Here is a 19,182-nt window from a genome sequence, read left to right on the forward strand (position 1 = left end):
AGCGTGAGAATAAACTCGCTTATGCTTAAAAAAAAAAAGTTATCCAGTCTTTTGATATACGTCGATCAATATTGATTTTTTAAGATAAAATTTGAGATCGGACATTACACGTCCATTTTTTGCATATATGCATATATATATATATATATGTTTCTTTTACGCAAAATTACCAGACGTGGAATTACGTAACGAGAAACTCTTGAAAATAGCCGTCCGATAGAACGATCACTTCCTGTTTGTAATTGCACGAATGTATAAGCGGGCCTGATGAAGTAACGTGAGAGTGACGAATAATATTTCCAATTCCGATCTTCCGCGGGCGCTCATTTAAAGTATCCACTGTTGCGGATACGAGTTCCAAAGTAAAAAAGAACGCCACGAAAGAATTGGAGCGATGAAGTGCCGTGCCGTATTACGCGTACACAATTATTCGAGTGGCGCGGGTAAACAATTCTGTTACGACGTTCGGCGTCGCGTGAAACAACGTAGAAGACTAACGAACGCAATAATTAAGCGCATTCAGTCCGTCTAGTTTATAACATCGACTAGGTCACGAGAGTTAGGTCACACTGCGTACGCACACACGCGCACACGTACACGCGTGCACGCGCACATACAATCACGCACGACACAATACAGCCAATTGTTTCGCCGATTTTTCTACGAACGGAGGAATTTCGAGTTGCGATCGTATCAGATGTCGCTCTTTTTTTTTTTTTTCCCAAATGCAGTCAAGCCAGATTCCTCGAAACTGATTATCGGGCGATTATCGGACGAAATTGCTTGCGCAGTGCTCAAAAGTTAATTCCATCGCTTAGATGAGCCATTCAGCTATTTTCATTCAATCTGAGAAGAGTTTGGGTTGGACGGCCTCCAGAATCGCAGGATTGAAACACGTGACTTTGATAGATCGCTCCTGGGTTGCTCTGGCAATCTTCCGAGTGATTTGCGTCTTATAATTAAATGGATGCGTCGCATCGTGTCGCGCTCGAACTTTTCAAGCGTATCGTCGCCACGCAGAGGTGACAAAGTCCCTCCCTAGGCGGGAGGAAGGAACAACCCCTGCGAGCGCAATATCAACCGTCGCTTCTGCTGCGTCTCGAAAGTAGCGTATATGAAGGTCGTTTCCTGTACGATCGTAAACGAAGTTGTAACTGAAGTTGGTACAGACGCACGATCGGGGCGTGTCCGCGCAGTGCCGTTAACGGCGATTAAATCGTGACACCGGAAATAATAGCCGCGCTCTTGGGGAAATCTAATTTCAGGCACGTCAAACGCAGCATACGCGAACGCGAAACACAGCGGCGATCGCGTCTTTTCCTTCGTAACAGTTGAAGAACTTAAATAATTAAATCGTCGACTCGCCGTCCATTCGATATAATGCGAATTTTCAATCGCGCAGAATTCAACGAGCTATTAATTATTATTGTAGATGGTGTTCATTTACATTTCGTACAATAACTTTAATAATCTATATTTTGAATTGAAAAGTTATAGATTACGTCAATGTGTTGTTTCATCGATTCTAGACTAAGAGTTATGAGATATTTATCACTTAAAATATAAAAATGTGACGACACTGCATATGTAGGTCGAAAAAAATAGAAATGCATGTTACAAATGTCGTTATCTACAGAAATAAATTTTTTAAATTATTTTAGTTTCTTGTTCACAGTGTGTTTTGTTGTAAAAATTTGACACATAATTTCGTAAACAATTATTAGAACTCATCATTAACAACGGAGATATTACGAGTGTCATTTACCTACAGTCATTATACCTACAAAAGCCATAATAGCACCGTTTTTTCTATTTAATAACGCTCAAGCAGGAGTATAAAATAAAATATCAAAATTTTACTTGTATTAATTCATTAAAACACGATTTCATGAGACATGGAGATTTAATTATTCGAGCATGTATCCTATTTACAAGCAGCCACGCGAGTATGCATCCACATCCACTTCCCTTTTCCATCAACAGAAAATATCAATTTTTCTATCAAAATACTTAGTTTCTTCGGAAGACGGTAGGCGTTTATGCGTCACGGCAGATATGCAAGTGAAAAGCGTCCTATACTATCAATTCGTGCGTTAATGCCACTTTAGATAAAAATATTTGCATAGCCTGCAGTTCCACTCGTGTGCACTCACGTTGCACACATTCTATCGTAAAATGAGACCCGCATGCAAAATCCTGTCGTCGCAATACGTCTGACGGAATAATAACCGACGTATACACGGCACACAATAATCCCGAGAGGACGTATTGTAAATTATAATGGGCTCGGAGCTACATCTCACTACGTGAGAAAGATGTAACCCCTTAGAATTAACAAACTACCCCCCCAAAAAAAGAGCTTTTCCCCCATTAGTGGATTTTCTTGATACCTTCGCGAATTATAATAATTATTATTATTTTAATACCGCACGAGAAGCATCCGCAAATTTATTCTCTCATGGTTGCATCGTTCCGCTTCAATGAGCAAACAATTCGCGTTAAAGCTTTTTCTTGTACAAAATATATGGATTTTACGTGTCGGACAAGGCAAATCGAACAAAGTTAATCGACAGAGTTAATCGACACACAATCGATACACAATCATTCAATCATACTGCTACGACGTCGCAAACGATTTGAGTTATGATACTTAAGTTACGTGATGATGCACAACTTACCTGTACTGATCGGTAAATATCCTGAAAATAAGAAATATTTCGTATTTATTCGATAACGTTCAACTATGTTCAGCATGCGGTTAGTAATACTTAATGCTTAACTCACAAAACGTGAAAGATTATCGTAATTCAACGTTCAAACAAACATTACTATTATATATCGTCATATGTTCGTATTTTACCGTACAGAATAACAAAATTCGCCAGGCACGATAATATAGGCAAGCCTAACAAGTAAGTAGTAACGCGATGTAATATTCGAATACTTTCAACTCTGAACTGAAAGACCGGCGGAAAGCAGCAAGAGAATATTATTACGCAGCGAATAATCTCTTGTACGACGTCTCTACAGTATAGAAACGAGATTCAACATGGGGATTTTGCCCCCATTTTAGCCATCTAATTCTACGCTCTAAATCAGCAATATTATCAGCAATATTAGAAGTATATCGTAAAGCGATGTCGTTGTTGCGTAAGCGCGGAATTTGCATAACTTATGCTAAAGCTGTGTGTATTCGTTGCGTATACGTGAGGTCGATGCGAGCTATGTCGTTCCAAATTTGTTTACTTGGTTCCGTGACCACCAGATGGAATTAAACAAAAACGGATGCAATTTAAAAGCATTAAAAAGACTTCGTCCCGACAAAGTAGTCATGACTCTTCACATAAGCATAGACACAGTACTATCATAATTTCGTAATAATTTCCGCTCTGTAAATCTTTAACAATTAATTAACGGAAAATTTTGTTAACATCTCGAAAATTGGAAATAACAATTATTTGTTATTATTAATAATTGTATTAATGTTGTCATTCATGTTTTAAATATACGTTTTACCTACATGACGCAATCACGATTAAAAGAGATATAATTGATTGAAATAGAAATTAATTTAAATTCGGCGATAAAGATAAACGATAATGTTAAAACATAAAATCACAATAATGATAAAACAATTCTACACGGAAACGTAACATGCTCGTAAAATTAGACGGGAAACAAATTGATCCCACGTGGAATATAATTAGTGAAATATTAGGACGTTGCTTTACATCGGTGATCATGTACGGAGAGGTGAGAGGTGTAGAATGACTTGTTTAGTGTGGAATCTAAATGTGAAATAAAACAAAATAAGTTAGATAATAGGATCGAGTACATACGCTCGCTCGACAGGAAGCTCTGTCTCTTTGAACCTGCAACCCAAGGATCACATACATCATATCGTCACACTTTAACACCCACTAGCGACGATAAAACACTTAAATAGACGCCAGCGGACAGATGATGCTTCCAAGGTTTGCGTCAATGCATGATATCACTCCTTAAGATATCGAATGTTGGAATTGCATAAAATAAAAATTTAAATTAATCAAATTGAAAAAAGCGAATACAGCTCATTTCTATAAATAATTATCACTATTTTATTCTTTTCTTTTTCTTCTTATTATTTTCTTATAATAATAATAATTATTATTATATATTATGGTATAGCAGTACACTCGAAAACATCATCTCGCTGTAAAAACGATTGAACGTACGTGTGTGTATGTGTGTGTGCGTGTGTAAGTGAAGTAGATATGTGTGAGAAAAAAGTAAGAATCAATATAGTAAGCATCACCGCCATCAAGAGAGATACTTCGTCAAGATACACAAAAGCGAAAAAACGTATCACTGTTTACGTATACAGTTGTGAGATTGTTGGACGCATAAATTATAATTACAGACAACGAAGATACAGCACGTCCATAACCATCGTAACAAGGAGGATCTGTTTTTCAGTTATGGCAAACTTGAGTTTGAAACACAGTATGTGTGTTTTATAACGATTTGCATATGCTAACACAATCGTGTTAACCGTCCGAGTCATTTATCAACCAAAACTCTCTCGAGAGAGAAGATAACGTATGAAATATATCTTGCCGCGGTATCTTGCCGGCAGCCATTGCCGGCGCCACCAGCCGGGGTCTCTTCCGTTCTCCATTTTATCGGCTTCCGTCCGAAGCTATCGTGGTAGCTTCGGAGGAGGCATCTGCATTATCGATACGCGTTCTCTTCGTTGTCGCAAAAACGTCCGCACAATCTCCAACGATATTGCAGATTAATATCACCACCAGAGTAAAATAGCAGAGCGAGATGAGCGATTGCGATTCGTTTGTGACCGAATAAACGCGCGAAATTTCTAGGCCCGCAATTGTAGAATTACAGAAGAAAGTGCACGCATGCATATTAATCTCGTAAAACATGTGTATATTACAATATTATTTTGAAACTTAAGCGAACAATTGGCGATCAACGTAAGTCGACAATTCACAATGTGCGATTTAAATGAATAAGTAGAGCGACGGTTCTTCCTGTACAAAGTTGTGTTAATTTGTATTCCGTATATTTCCAATCGTCCGAACGCTACTTCGACGCTTTGTAACTTTGTAACTTTTAGCAAAAGGTTTGAAATTAAATACTACATGGAAAAAAGACAGCACAGCAATAAACTACACTGAGAAAAAAATGTTGTCAATTTGATTAAAATTTTCAACTTAATTAAATTTCTTTAGTTCAAGTATTTATGCATTTAACTTAAATACATAAAATGGTTTAACTTCAATTCAAGTATTTAGATTTGACTAAAGTACACAAAACAGCAACAAATTAATATCTACGAAATGACATTGTAATAATATAGAACTGCAGAATTATCAAAAGTTCTATTAATTTATTAGTATATTTTTTGCAATTAATAAATTGCTAACAAATTAACTTCAATTTGCATTAAAAAACACGACATTTACACCTATCTTTTTTTTTAATTTTTAAATCAAAATAGATCCATAATAAATTTTAGTGTGTTTAGTACCTAAAATGGACATTTTTGAGAATTTCCAGTAATACGAGACGTCTTTAAAATGTTCTAAAGATGTTTAAAGATCTGATTTGAACATACAGAATGTCCAATACGTACATTTTTAATACGCTTTTGAAACGTCTGTGTGCTGTCTTGGAAGAATAAGAAAAGAGTTTTATTCGTCGAACATCTCACGAATAAAACTCTTTTCATCGGAACATCGAACAAGTATAAATTACGAAACTATTTGATCAATGCGCGTGCATTTGCGAGTAAAGTACGACGTAATAAAATATGACAAATGTTACCGAGATCACGCGTTGCGTTTTACAACGAATAAATGGCCGCGATTGCGCACGACTTTCCTCTAGATTCTCGATATTCCTCGAGATTTCCTCTTATATTCCTCGTAAAGCTTAATAAATCCTCCCTCGCGGGCATATTATTTAAAAAGGGGTATTATGGACTTTTTCGCCCGGGTAGCGTCGAAGTAACTTTCGCCAATACGCGTTATCCGCGTTACTCACGTAAGTGCCCCGATTTACTGGCAATCGATTTATGTAACGTCGCGGTATAAGGAGAGACCGAGAGCTATCGGAGAAAAAGAAATTGGGGATGCTCACCTCTCGCTAGCGATGGAGCTGTTTCGAGACATCGACTTCGGTGACATCTCGAAGTCGCTGTCACTCCGGTACAGGAAGCTCTCCCTTCTCTGGGGCAGCGTCTGGAGAACGAGTCCCGCGCTCGGCGAGGCGCCGCCGCCGCCACCGGCACCGCCGTCCAGAGTCGAGGCGCCATTTTCCACGTCGAAACTGTAATGGGAAACGTAAACTCTCGTTAGGAGCGAGCTACAAGGATCTTATTCGCCATCTCGGGGGACACGTGAGGAGCGCAAAGTCCCTCTTTATTCTACGAAGGGTTCACAGTTTGAGGGATAAGTGCTAACTTCGCCCCCAGCTGGCCTTCGGTTAGTAATCCCTGGATCGCCGACGTCAGCGGCGCGAGAATTATTATATAGCGACGGGATATTTCACATAAATCTACGCATCATGCCGCGTAAATAATAATTTTTCGCTCGTGAAACTGCTGCTCCTGGCGCCCCGATAAAACAGGTTTATGAATTGTGCCGTGCGCGGAAACACAAAATATGGCCTGTGCTTTATGATCTTGCGCAAAGAAGATGGAATATGTAATATACCGTCATAATAGAATACCCGCCTCGATATCCTGAGCGTGATGAATGGGGCGCGCATTAAAATATATTGATGGCGAACCCGGACACCTTCATGAATTTCCGTAGTCTATATAAATGTATCGCGCCCGATTTTGCAAGAAGCAGTAAACAAAATTGATTTTTTTTTTTTGTCAGGCATCCCTGTACTCTCCTGGTCGAGAGGTGTGTTCGCGAGTTCGTGGACTATATGCTTCACTCGAACTTTCTCATTAATCAAGTGCCATCGTTCCTGTCGGGTTTCTGAATTTCTTTTCAGACATTAGTCTTCATTAGTCTTCGTAACAATCATAATTTCATATGTAGTCATATTTTATTTCTTAAATACACACGTATTTCTCTTTGAAAAATTGCGACCGTGATTAACTTCGTCGAGTTTTAATCTTTGACTTGGGATTCAATGGAAACAGCTGTTCCGAGGTCTTCGACCATCCAGACGCGAATCGGATAGACCGAAATAGACCTGTGTCGGTAGTTGAGAAACCTAAGTGAAATGACGTTTCTACGAAAATAAATATCTGAAATACGCACACGCGGTGTGCGGTCCATTTCGCAATAGGAGTGGCGTAAAATTCGTACGTACTATTCTCCGACGTCCTGGAAACAATTCCGCGTACGTCATTATCGTTGTTCTGTAATTCTGCAGAATACTACTTTGTATTTTTAGCGAATGTTGTAAGCCAACCCGCAAAAGGATCAAGTTTCAGTTAACTTACGTTTTTTAATATATAATTATTTTTATAGCAACTCTCTTCTCATTTATATTAATTAAAGCAGAACTAATTCTTTAGTAGCATATTATAATATTTGAGAAAAAAATATGTTAGTCCAAAGAAACTTAATGTAATTATTTTCGCAGTAATTAGTAATTTTTTAAATTACATTAATTAACGCAAAAATAATTTAATGATACACATTACGTAAATACTTAAATAAGAGAAAAAAAAAGACTAGATTGATCTAAGAAACTTGATAGATGAGGCATGCTTCCCGCGTATTTATAGCCGCCGTCCACGATCAACACGTTGCAGGTGAAGAAAAATTTGTCGACGTGAGCGACCTTAATTAAATGAAGCGTAAAATGGGCAGCAAAATCTTCCTTATTACGCTAACGACGTGCAGGCGTCTTCTTACAAGATGCCAAGAGACGTCGAGTTGTATCCTTTTTAGCTCACGTTGCGCCATAAATATATCTAGTTAAGACCCGCGGGAATTCTAGCGGACTAACTGGAGTGACGATTACGTCTAGCCTAGGTGCTCGTTATTGTGATTCTTTTTTCCATTTCACACGTTTATTGCAACCTCTCGCGAATTCCCGTGTAAAACAACCTGCCGCAAAACGGGTGTGTAATAATTTTTGTCGATTTAAAGGCAGAGAATCAACGAAAGAAGATGTAATTATCAAGATAGCTCTCCGTCAAGAAGACGTTAATTAAATTTTCATTAGGAAGAAGTCTCGAGCCGCATGAACTCGTGAAACGAGCGTGGCTAAGCGGTAATACAATAGCTTTGTGATACTCCCCGTCTGTACTATTATTGCCCACGGTCTGCGCGGCATTGTAGCAATGAAATTGCATGTTTTCAAAGTGTCTGCAAAGTCGGAAGCAAGCAGTTACTGCGGTCACGGTAGTTCGCTTGCAATAATGCGTCCGTCACTTAATTAAATTTTTTTTTTCCTTCCTTTCTGTTTACATCGACGGAATATTGCGAGCCGCGCGGCGGACTACATTTTTACCGCGCACGATAACAATCGTTACGTCGTATTATGTAAACTGTGATTAATCTCGTAACCTTGCCATTCAGTGTGACTAATAGCCCGGCGGTTGTCAATGATAGCGGCCGCGCGATTGCGCGCCTCCCCGCGCGCGCGCGCGCGCAATTTGATCGTGAATGCGATTGATAAAGGAACATTATTTCACAATTACTCGGGCGATTTTTTTTGCGGACAGCGCGAGCGAAGAAGACATTCCTCGAGCCGAGATACGAGCAAACGAGGCGCGTTTGTTTGCACGTGGGACAGAAGGACCCAGCCCTAGACGGCCAATATTTGTTGCCTGCCGAGATATAAACGTCATTAATAGCCACTTCCGCGATTCGTAGGCCGCGCCTATCCGCGGCGCTCCGAGGGAGGGGAAAAAAATCTCCCCAAATCCTGGACCTTCGACACGACGACGTGTCGTTACGGTAGACTCGAAATACGCGATGCTGAACGCCCGATGAAAATTTCAACGAGTTTCATACGTTGAACGTTCCGCGCATTGGGACGCGGGAGATAAGGGCCCTTCACCCAAACAATTTATTGGTTTAATTCGTGCAACAATCGATTCGACAGTATGGCACAATTGACGTCTGCCGTTTTAAATTGCAGCAGAAAATCTGCCGCTGCGAGAAATTATTTATTTGACGTCGTTTATTCGGCGGCACTCGGCACAAAAAAGAGCCCGTGCCCGTAAGCAAGTATTCGCGTGTCTACGTATATCGCAAATCCACGCGCGATTTCAATAGATGTCATATTTATATACGTGAATCGCTAGTTTCAGCGGGCTGTCGTCAATTTCCGGAAAAAAAAACGCGCAACGGTGAACGATTATTTATTAAATCTCGGTACGATATGACGTATTGAATCATTTATCACAACGATCGTAATCAACGATCGATTAATTCAAACAAAATAGTTCAGTATATAAATAAGTAAATCGGATTTACTATTTATTTCACCAGTCAATTGCTAATCAATTATATGATGAGGATTGATTAAACTGTGTATAACATAGACACAGATAAACGCTAAGAGATGAACACTTTAACAGACGGCGTCAAAGGAATAGACCGAATTGCTCGGACAATTGACTATAGAACGACCAGTTTACTGGTATATCCGTGGCGATTTCCCTTCCACCGCGCGCTAATTGATCCAGATCTATCAATTAATTAATTACGCATCTCAGCGTGCAATTAAACGGCCGCAAGAGTAGTATCGATTGTTTACCGAGACTTCTAATTGATATAGCACGCCGATTTAACGCAGCTAGCTCCATCCGCGTGCGAATTCCATCGGAAATGTGCGTTACGCGCGAATACACCGTTCCTATTCGCGCAATTAACACGCATACACACACACACCCATACACATACACGCTCACATGCGCGTATCATCTTCAGATCATCCGCGTAGCTCGTGATTGCTGACGGTCTCGGTTATCGATTTCGGGTTACGAGTTCATTTCCCATCCCCGTTTCGCCGGCAGGAGAGCAACGGTATATGATGAACCTTCCATCGCGACGATACCGCGGATTCTTCTGTCGGTCCGATAAATAATGCTAGGACGCAGATTAATACTTTTCCGTGTTTTGCGAAAGGCAGAAAAAAAAGCTGCACGCCCAGCGGGCGTATCGACGATAAGATCACGTCGAAGGAAACTTTCCCATGCCCGGAAGGGCAGAAAAAGAGAGAGAGAGAAAGAGAGAAAATCAGCTTAGAATTGTTTAGCCACTTGATGCGGATATGTGAGCAGTTCTCGATAGTAAATATGTACATATCAAAAAAGCTCGTTTTATATACACACAGCGCCGTGCAAATACGCTATCGCGTGCATGCATTAGGGTAATTGCATTAAGGTAATGCTTGTTTTACGGTGTTCGTGTATAACCGTGATTGCCGGATTATCAGCCGCCGTTGATTATTCCGCGCTCATTTCCTAATGCATCTTCTCCACCGCGCGCCGAGCGAAAAGCGCTTTAAGACGAATAACGAATCATCGGCAATGGACGAAGTGTGTCGAATGGTAATTATTTGGAATGACAGATTTATTTACACAGGTTTAAGGCTTTGTATTTCTTTATTATAGCCTTTATATACAAAATCAAATTAGCTCGTCTATTCTTGAATCTCCCTTCAGAAATCACTATTCGTATCGCATAAACAATAATTTATTTCTATCGTTAGAAAGAAGCATTCATAATTATAATGGAAACAAATAATTAAAAAAAATTTTTTTCTACGTATTAAAAGTAGAAAAAAGCTGCACCAAGGTCTTTTAAGGCGACACCCACTTATTTCTCAGAAACATTATACGTTATTATTTCATCTTAAGATAAAAGCATGATCTGCTTAGATAAAGAAGTAAAAAAAAAAACTTATAATCCATGACGTTTTCTATACAAAGTTTAATATAACAACGAATTCGCTTAACTTACAAAAAAATGTAATTATTGCAAAATTCGGTATTATAAAAACTATCGCACCGTTTGACGTGACACTTTCTAATTTGCATTCAAGTTCCATCTTTAACTTTTATTTCAGAAAATATAATTATCCAAAAACAAAGTGATATCGGCGACCTTCCTGTAAACTAACGAACTTGAAAATCACCAATCAATTAGCAACAAAATACCGATAAATTCCTGTGTGCGTTCGGCCGCGCCGCAGCGTTGGGTGCACCGGCCAACGTAATTATACGCGTTCTAATTGTTTCGTAATGCGACACACGGTATTTCCTCTGTTCGGCGCGGCGATTGTTGTGAAGATTGTATACAGAGCACTTACGGGACGGCGACGTACACCAACTTCGGATGCGGCCTCGCCCGTGAGAGCGTGGAAACGCACCCGCTGTGCCTCCTGAGGGAGGTCAACGGAAGCGAAACTCTCATCGTCCCCGAGTCCCTTCGCGCGAGCCTGGGCGCGACTTCGTTGGGTATAACGAGGGCGTAGTCGTTCATCTTGAGAAACTCGTTCGACACTCGTTCGCTTCCCCGTGCGAATATCCCATCGATATTTATAAACTTCACATGCGCGCGTCACAGTAGCGTTCGACTCTCGGAGTAGAACGTCCAGCAACCCTTATTTATCCTCGATGGTCGAGGGCGTTTACATCGAGGTTGCGTAACACGACTGTGTTTCTCGAGCCCTCTTGTTATACCGAATCGTCTCTCGCTAAAAGAGCCTGGCTGCCCTCCGGCAGTTGGATTGGCGGTTTATCGAAACGCGACATCATCGATCGAAATTTGCCCATCGCGATCTTTGCGATTGCGATTGAACGCCGAAAGTAATGATTGCTCCGTTCTCATTAAAACTTCTGTAAAATCGTCGTCGTTATAGAAATGACGTAACCGACGATTTATACACAAATGATCTCTTTTCGAGAAAACGCTTATGAAAACTTTCTCTGTAACGGCACGCAATTTACATCGGGACATTACCATAAACGCGAGAATGTGAGCTCCCCGGTGCGAAAAAGGTCCCACGAAAATGCTCTTTCGGTCGGAGTGGTTCTTTACGATGTTATTTGTAGAGGACCATTACATCGGGTAAGAGAATAATAGTCCGCATTACGGCCCACGTCGCGCAGAGAGTCACGTTGTAGCGCGCGCACGGACCGCAGTTTTACGAACAAGTTGTATTATCTTGCGCACCGAGATAACGTAACCGAAGAGGATTTCGGTACTTCGTGTCGCGACAATTTAGTGCTTCAGCTCTATTCGAATTTCGTGAAAAGCGTTGGGCCATTGTTTATCAACTGTGTGACCATTCCCCGCGGAGGGGAAAACACTTTTCACCCGGGTCACGCTTTCAATTTATCACTTAATTGAGGAATCTCTCTTTTTCATTACATTTTGGAATAAAAATACTGTGAAAGAGAGGGGAAAAAAATCAAGATTAACGTATGTTCATAACGTGACAACTAGTATTGCAATTTCTGGCGAGAACCAGAGCCAGATCAGCCTGCTCTTCGACGTCGGCTTAATAATTTTTTAATTCCTTTAATTCTCGAGGAAACGTACGTCCAATCATTTGGATCGCAACGTTTTCGGTCCCGCGTTTCATTTTCTAGACAATTTGATATGTCTACAGCGATTTCTCAGATGGCGAAGAGTTGACGACACTAGCGGCCATTCGAAAAATTGATTTCCCACCCCGCCGAGAGCAGCGAAGAGAAATCGTGGAAAAGAGAGAGCCCAACGGTCGCCCATATTGCCACGATATTTCTGCCGGATAAATACAGCGAGAAACATCGAGATGAAAATGCATCATTCATGAAGCGGCGCGAGAACACCGTGCGTCTTAACACCGTGACGGAATCTGTAAAGTTCTCCTAACGAGAGTGCGCGATATTATCTTTGAAATAGACGATAGTTTGTTACAAACTGACATCGCGTCTCCGCCGAACGATTAATTGGAGCAACTTATAACTGAGTCCTCGCGCTGGCCGATTTCCCTTTAATAGTTGAGCAAAGGCTACACGGACAGCGAATTGTAAATGGATTTCCGAGAAAATGGAGATGTAATTACTACGTCTATCGTTAAACAATTTGCAGATTTGTATTTTACGACCATCCTTTTTTGCCCAACGATGTCGAAAGAAACTTTACTTTTTTCATATTAATTAAATACATAGTCTGATAACATTTAAAAATTCCATTATCTCCAGACCATCTTCGCACAATATCTTATCGTAATGTTTTTTTTTATCTGACTAGTTCATTAATTAAATATTCTAATTTTTCTTTAATTGCCTCTCGAAAGATACGAAGCGTGTTTGAAAGAGCGGAAAGAAGAAGAAGGGAGGGGGAAAACGAGTTAACCTGATACGAACGACGATGCCGAGCACTTTTCCGGTTTCGCCGCGATAATGGATCCGAAGACACCTTTAACATGTTCCCTTGGAAACTCGAGGACAAGCTTTTACGATCATTTTTATACTCGCAATACTTTGTATTCTTGCCGTTCGCGCGACGGTTAGAGTTGCGCAATTAAAATATCTCGAAGTAAATTTTGAGATTACGTCGCCTCTATGCATAATAAAGAGATTATATTATCATAATAAGAACAATGGGTAACGCAAGAAGCCCTTCCCGTAGCTACTCTCGAAGTTACTGTACGGAAACAGAGGCGTTAGGATACATTGTCCCTGCGAACAAAGATCTAAAGCCATTAACGCGACACGCTAATTAGCGTAACACAAAAGTTTGCGCTTGAGGTAACGAGATTAGTGTGCTCCCGATAAAATCGCGCGCGACATAGGTAAAGATTGGAGAGGACGAGGAGAAAGTACGCAAATAGCACGTCCGGGAGATACCTCGGCGCATTGTGCACAGAGCGAGAAAGACACGCCCTGTTCCGAGTAAACTTGGAATAGCGTTACGCGAGAATCGCGAAAAAATTATTCGCGTACTTTATTAAGCAGCGCGGATATTAAGAGAAATAAAGTTTACTTGTGCTGAAATTGGAAGCGTTGAAATCGCGTGCTAATGACATCTCATTAGTAAGTTGGCTTCCTCATTCATTAGCCAGAAATCCTCCGGGGTCAGCTCGCCGTCGTTTAGGTCCGTTTCATTCATTACCGCTTAATAGAGCGCTTAACATTTTTCTCACGATTATTTCCTTTTATATCGATTCAATAGATCGCGCAGTTATAAATTGTTGATAATCTCGAGACTTTCTCAATGGAGGAAATACGACAAGAATTTTTTTTATAAATCGGAGAAAATAAGACAAAAATTTCTCTCCCGCAATTACAATCGAGAAAGTGACCGACGTGCGAAGTCAGCATCCCTTCCGTTCGAGGTTACCTTACAATTTTCTGTAATATTTTTGGTTCGTATCCGGGCACCGGCTATAACTTATTTATCGCGTCCAATTACGCGTATCCTGTTGATAAATTCATTACGTGATGACGACAAATTCAATGAAGCCCAAAATTCAATGACAACCAGGGCTCCGGCGTGGATATCAATTAATAGACCGATATCAATCAATGGCTACGATGTAAAATCGATTTATCAGAATCAACGCCACGGCAGGCCAAGCGTATGCCATACATTTATCACCATTTTTTTCTACATAATGTTAGGTCTAAATCCTATCGGCCAATTCCTATGTTCGCGAAACGTAGAACGCGCACGACACGCAAAGTTCGGTATATTTAGCCGTGCAGAAAATTGTTTATCCGCCGCGCAAAACAGCAATAATCGTAAAACAAAACCTTAGGAATCATTCCAAGTGTTTTGCAACTGGAACACACGCAGTCAGATGGCCGATAATCTGGCCGCTGATACGCGTGTTCGCGATATAGAGATACAGATGACAATTCGGTTATGACGAATAGATACAGAGAACTAACGAAGCCGATGGAAGACGGGGAGCATCCCCGGATTGCTTTCGATAACGGGAAAAAAAAAAATTATTTTCTCTCCGACGCGAGCTATCAACGTTCGACCCCAGCCGACAGATATGTTTCATTATTCCCTCGATACGTCTTTCCAACAACGTGGCTTTTTTGAGACACGGAGAAAATTAAATTTTCTAAGTTCCATCGTATATCGCTCGTGTTTAATATTGAATACATTCTCGTGGTTATATTGTTCGGAAGATATCAGAGGTTTCCCTTTATACGTCGTGTATACATTTCTCCATTCTTTTTTTTTAGAAGGAAAAAGAACCTTTGGATTATTTCTCTAAAGAGTATTATTTTTCTCTTTCGTCCTTTTTCCTTTTCTTAAATAACGCAATCTCGATGCAGACGCACTCGCGCGACACAACTGGATTCATCCATCCTGCACTTTACGATCGGAGGTCTCACGGGGGAGGGTGGTATACGCGTATACACTCAACCGCAGTTTGTCATTAGATCGTTAAATGTTTGAACTGCAGTGCGCCAGCATTAGAGCACCACTCACGTTCACGTGCGAGCAAACATTGGGGGTTACGAGTCGCGCGAGGGCTCTACATCCCGGCTAATCGCGAATTAGCCGTGAGAATGCGGAGACGAGATCGCGTCCCGACGATTTGTGCCCCCGATCTCAAGGCTGCGGGGGGGGGGGGGGGAGGAAACGTCGATAACGAAGGCTTGATCTTTACTTCGAAGAGCGACCGACCTCGTCGGTCGCGTGCCGGACGCGTACTGACTCTTGCCATGCCGGCGTCTGTTGCTTATACCCAGTATAGCTGCGCGCATCACGCTCCGAAGCCTGCGATCATTCTCGGCGAGCGAAATCGGTTCGTCGCGTATATATATATATATATATATATGTATACTTATGTACTCGCGCTCTCCGCTTATCTAACGTCGATAGGAGAACTACCTCCTTTTCACCCTTCCTACCTCCCTTCCTCCCCGTGCTCGCGAGTGAGCCTCTGTTTTCTCTTTCGCCCAGGGATTCTTCAAACAAACGCCGAAGTAAATATTTTCCCCGGGCGAAAATGTGATCAGGCGCACGTATCTATAATCTCCCTTTTGTTATTTAATTTCAAATATTTTTGCAGCAAATTAACAATCTTCTGCCGGAGCAACGCCTGTCGCGAGATATATTCCGCCGTGATATTCGAGCAGACTTAATCGAATAATCAATTATCAATCAATATGTCAAGAGAGATGAAATATGGAAGGAATTAAGGAGCCTCAGCCTTGATATTATAAATAGAACCATTGTGTATCTGCGATATATTTTGCTGTACGTTCTATAACAGTACGCAGACGCGGAGAGCTCCCGTTTTTCTGCGAAATCGCGAAATTCGCGTTGATATAAAATCAGCACGCTCCACAAAGCACAATAAAGAGCATTGTAATATCACGCAAGCATCGAAATCGCGTAAATGTTTCCGTAAAATATGACAAGGATCAGCAGTCTTCGCAGGTCTTCACATTTCGCGCTTGATTCGATTACGCGCTCAACATGGACTTCCTTGCTCGTACGACGAAACTGCTGCGAAGAAATTGCTGTGGAAATAATTACGAAAGATCAAGAGTAATTTGTATGTGCACAAAATAACACCAGCGAGCCTTTATCCCCTGCGACGCTTTACGACGACAAACAATAGAGACAGCGGATATAATAGACAGGACAATTTCATTTGTGACTGTTATTTCAAACGAATGTACGTCGTGTCGACCGTTGTCAAGAAAATGGAGAAATTATTAAATGGACAAAAGAATAATACGATACGCACCCGTTAGATCGGCATGCTCGGGATGAACATTGAACTGTATCACCGGATGAAATCTGACGTAACAATCAATAATCATTGATACTAGATAATTATTTTAATCGTAATTATCGCAAGGCGTTTAAATTATTTAAAATATCGTGCAATCACAGATATAATGCTATAAAAATTAAATAAATCGGAATCTGATTTGTACTTTACTGACACAAATTAAAAAATCAATTTGATTGGAAGAACGAACAATGAGAGGCAAAACGACGTCGTTTATCGTGGGGAAAAATCGACGCGTCATCTAATTGCACCTTGCAAAGTATGATTGTCTCTAATTATCCATAAAATGTATTGCGCGATGTAATAGCAAAAAGAAAAGCTCATAACTCGTAAGTAGAATGTGGCGTAGTGACAAGTCGATAATATCGTTATTCATAAAATTAAAAATTCATGTGCTTCATTAAAACAATTTAGTGATTAAAATGGCTCCATACATCGAACTAACATTAAACTCCCTAATAATTAAATATTGTAAGAAATAAATTGGAATAAGTCCTTGTCAAATATGTTAATGAGAAAAGCTATTAGAATATCTATTATACATGTATAATGTAATGCATATGTGGATATTAAATGAATTTTGTAATTAGATTATTGCCGAATATTATCAATAAAGTAATAAGCTTGGATTTTATCATCAAGTGAGTGAATGTATAATAATAATTAATATCCTTCAATTGTTTAATACACTGATTGTGAGAACAAAAGTCAAAATATTCAAATGTTACTTGCAATATTTGTCTTAATATTCATTGATTATAAAAAAATTTGATTATAAAATGTACATTTCTATATAAAACATATCATATTTTTCTTATTAATTGATTGATCTGCTGAAAATAAAATTTTGCCGGATTTAAACAAAGATTTATTTCAGTGAAATAAATTTATATTTCATAAATAAATTTTTAAGTATTTTTTTACACGGTGTATGACGCATTATATTCTTCGGAAATTGTGAAAGACGAATTGACGTGCGCGCAAAAACTTTTTTTATCAATTTTTAATCAACACACGGCCATCGAAACAACGATCGGCTAAAATACGCAGGTAAAACGTTACGACGTTATAAATTGCATCCGCGCCCCGTCGTAACTTTTACACGTACCTTGTATAAATCTGACATACATCATTTCGGACTATGTAAACTTCGCCGCGAGTGCGACTTCGTAGTTTTATTAATCGCGCCGTTTAATTTAATATGAACTTTTATAGTTTAAGTTTATCGGGTATTTATAGAGGCGCACACTTTTTTATCGGCTGTAACGAAATATTGCGGCGATAAAAAAAACGCGGGAAGGATGCAACATAAGAAAAAAGGAGGAAAACAGCTGTTGACGTGCTTGCGGGAGCCGATTATCAGAGCATGTATAATCGATTAATTTTCTTGCAAATTTTGTACTTTATGAAATTTGCATGTCCACAATACGACGCTTCGCGCTGATTTATGCGAAAAAATTAGTCACACGTGTTAACACCATGTTGCCAATATATTATTGTGTACATCTAGAATTAAAAATTTACTTGCCATCACACGGACTACATATGGTAAGCGTTTTTATTTACAGACCTCTCAAATAATTCAACCGTTTATTTGTTATTCGGGATATAAAGATAGATATACACGCGCTGGATTATACGGGTATAAATTTTTATCGTTAAAAAATTTTCAGCACAGAATTTTTAGCACGATCAACTCTTCTAAATACGTTCCGTCGTCTCATTCGTTTTGCAAAGCGAAAAACGAATGCTTTATTTTTATTGCGGGCGTTCGAAAATTTCGTGCATACCGGATTTTATATCTTTTCCGCTCCGACCGACCACCGCAATCGCGTTACACTGATTAAAATTGTTATTATGCGTAACGTGGGAACAAGATGCAATCACGATTGCACATTTATTCACGAGTGAGTGCGCCATCGATCGCCGGATTCTGTTTACGTGCGAATGCGAACACGACGGAGCGACGACGGTCATCTCGTTTACATGGAAATCTCGAATTGGCATGCGCCGGTTTCGAGGTGATATACGATACGGTTAGGGAAAAAACCCCTTTCACGGAGACGTACCGGCGAGTGATGGATGAACGGTGAAGGACGGGTTAAACACGCGCGCACAAAAGTGCAATGGACGTCTCGGTTTTCCGTAACGAAAAAGATCTTTGAGTGAGAAAGGAAAAGGAGAAAGACATAACGATAAGGAAATTCATTGGAAACTGAACGAAACGGCACCTACAGCTCGAATTCGACACATCCGGTTCTGGTTTATTTGCGTGAACCGAGCAAAATAAACTGAATTTGTATTCGCGTACACGCCGTTGCTTTAATTCCACCCAAAATAGGTTCACGCGAAGTGTAACTCATATGAATAAATTATACATATTCGAGTAGAATGTAATATTTTACTAGTACAAATAGTAAGAGGTAATTTCGCTCGTGA

General features: G+C 40.1%; 1 protein-coding gene across 19 annotated transcripts in view; it reads right to left on the minus strand.

Annotated features, from left to right (window-relative positions):
* The window catches only part of LOC105835059 (cAMP-specific 3',5'-cyclic phosphodiesterase), a 330,289-nt gene that overhangs the window by 63,133 nt on the left and 247,974 nt on the right, over nt 1-19,182 (minus strand). For 15 of the 19 annotated variants that reach the window (XM_036292358.1, XM_036292364.1, XM_036292362.1 and 12 more), the window contains 3 exons: nt 6,142-6,330; nt 3,840-3,872; nt 2,679-2,699 (listed from right to left, as the gene is read on the minus strand). In XM_036292358.1, coding sequence (XP_036148251.1) covers nt 2,679-2,699; nt 3,840-3,872; nt 6,142-6,330 — 243 coding nt within the window. Of the gene's footprint in view, nt 1-2,678; nt 2,700-3,839; nt 3,873-6,141; nt 6,331-11,295; nt 16,791-19,182 lie in introns of those variants that run through there. The other 4 variants (XM_012678011.3, XM_036292353.1, XM_036292355.1 and 1 more) reach the window with 4 other exon arrangements.

The sequence above is a fragment of the Monomorium pharaonis genome, chromosome 9, assembly GCF_013373865.1.
Source record: "Monomorium pharaonis isolate MP-MQ-018 chromosome 9, ASM1337386v2, whole genome shotgun sequence".
In the NCBI taxonomy this organism is placed as follows: Eukaryota; Metazoa; Arthropoda; class Insecta; order Hymenoptera; family Formicidae; genus Monomorium; species Monomorium pharaonis.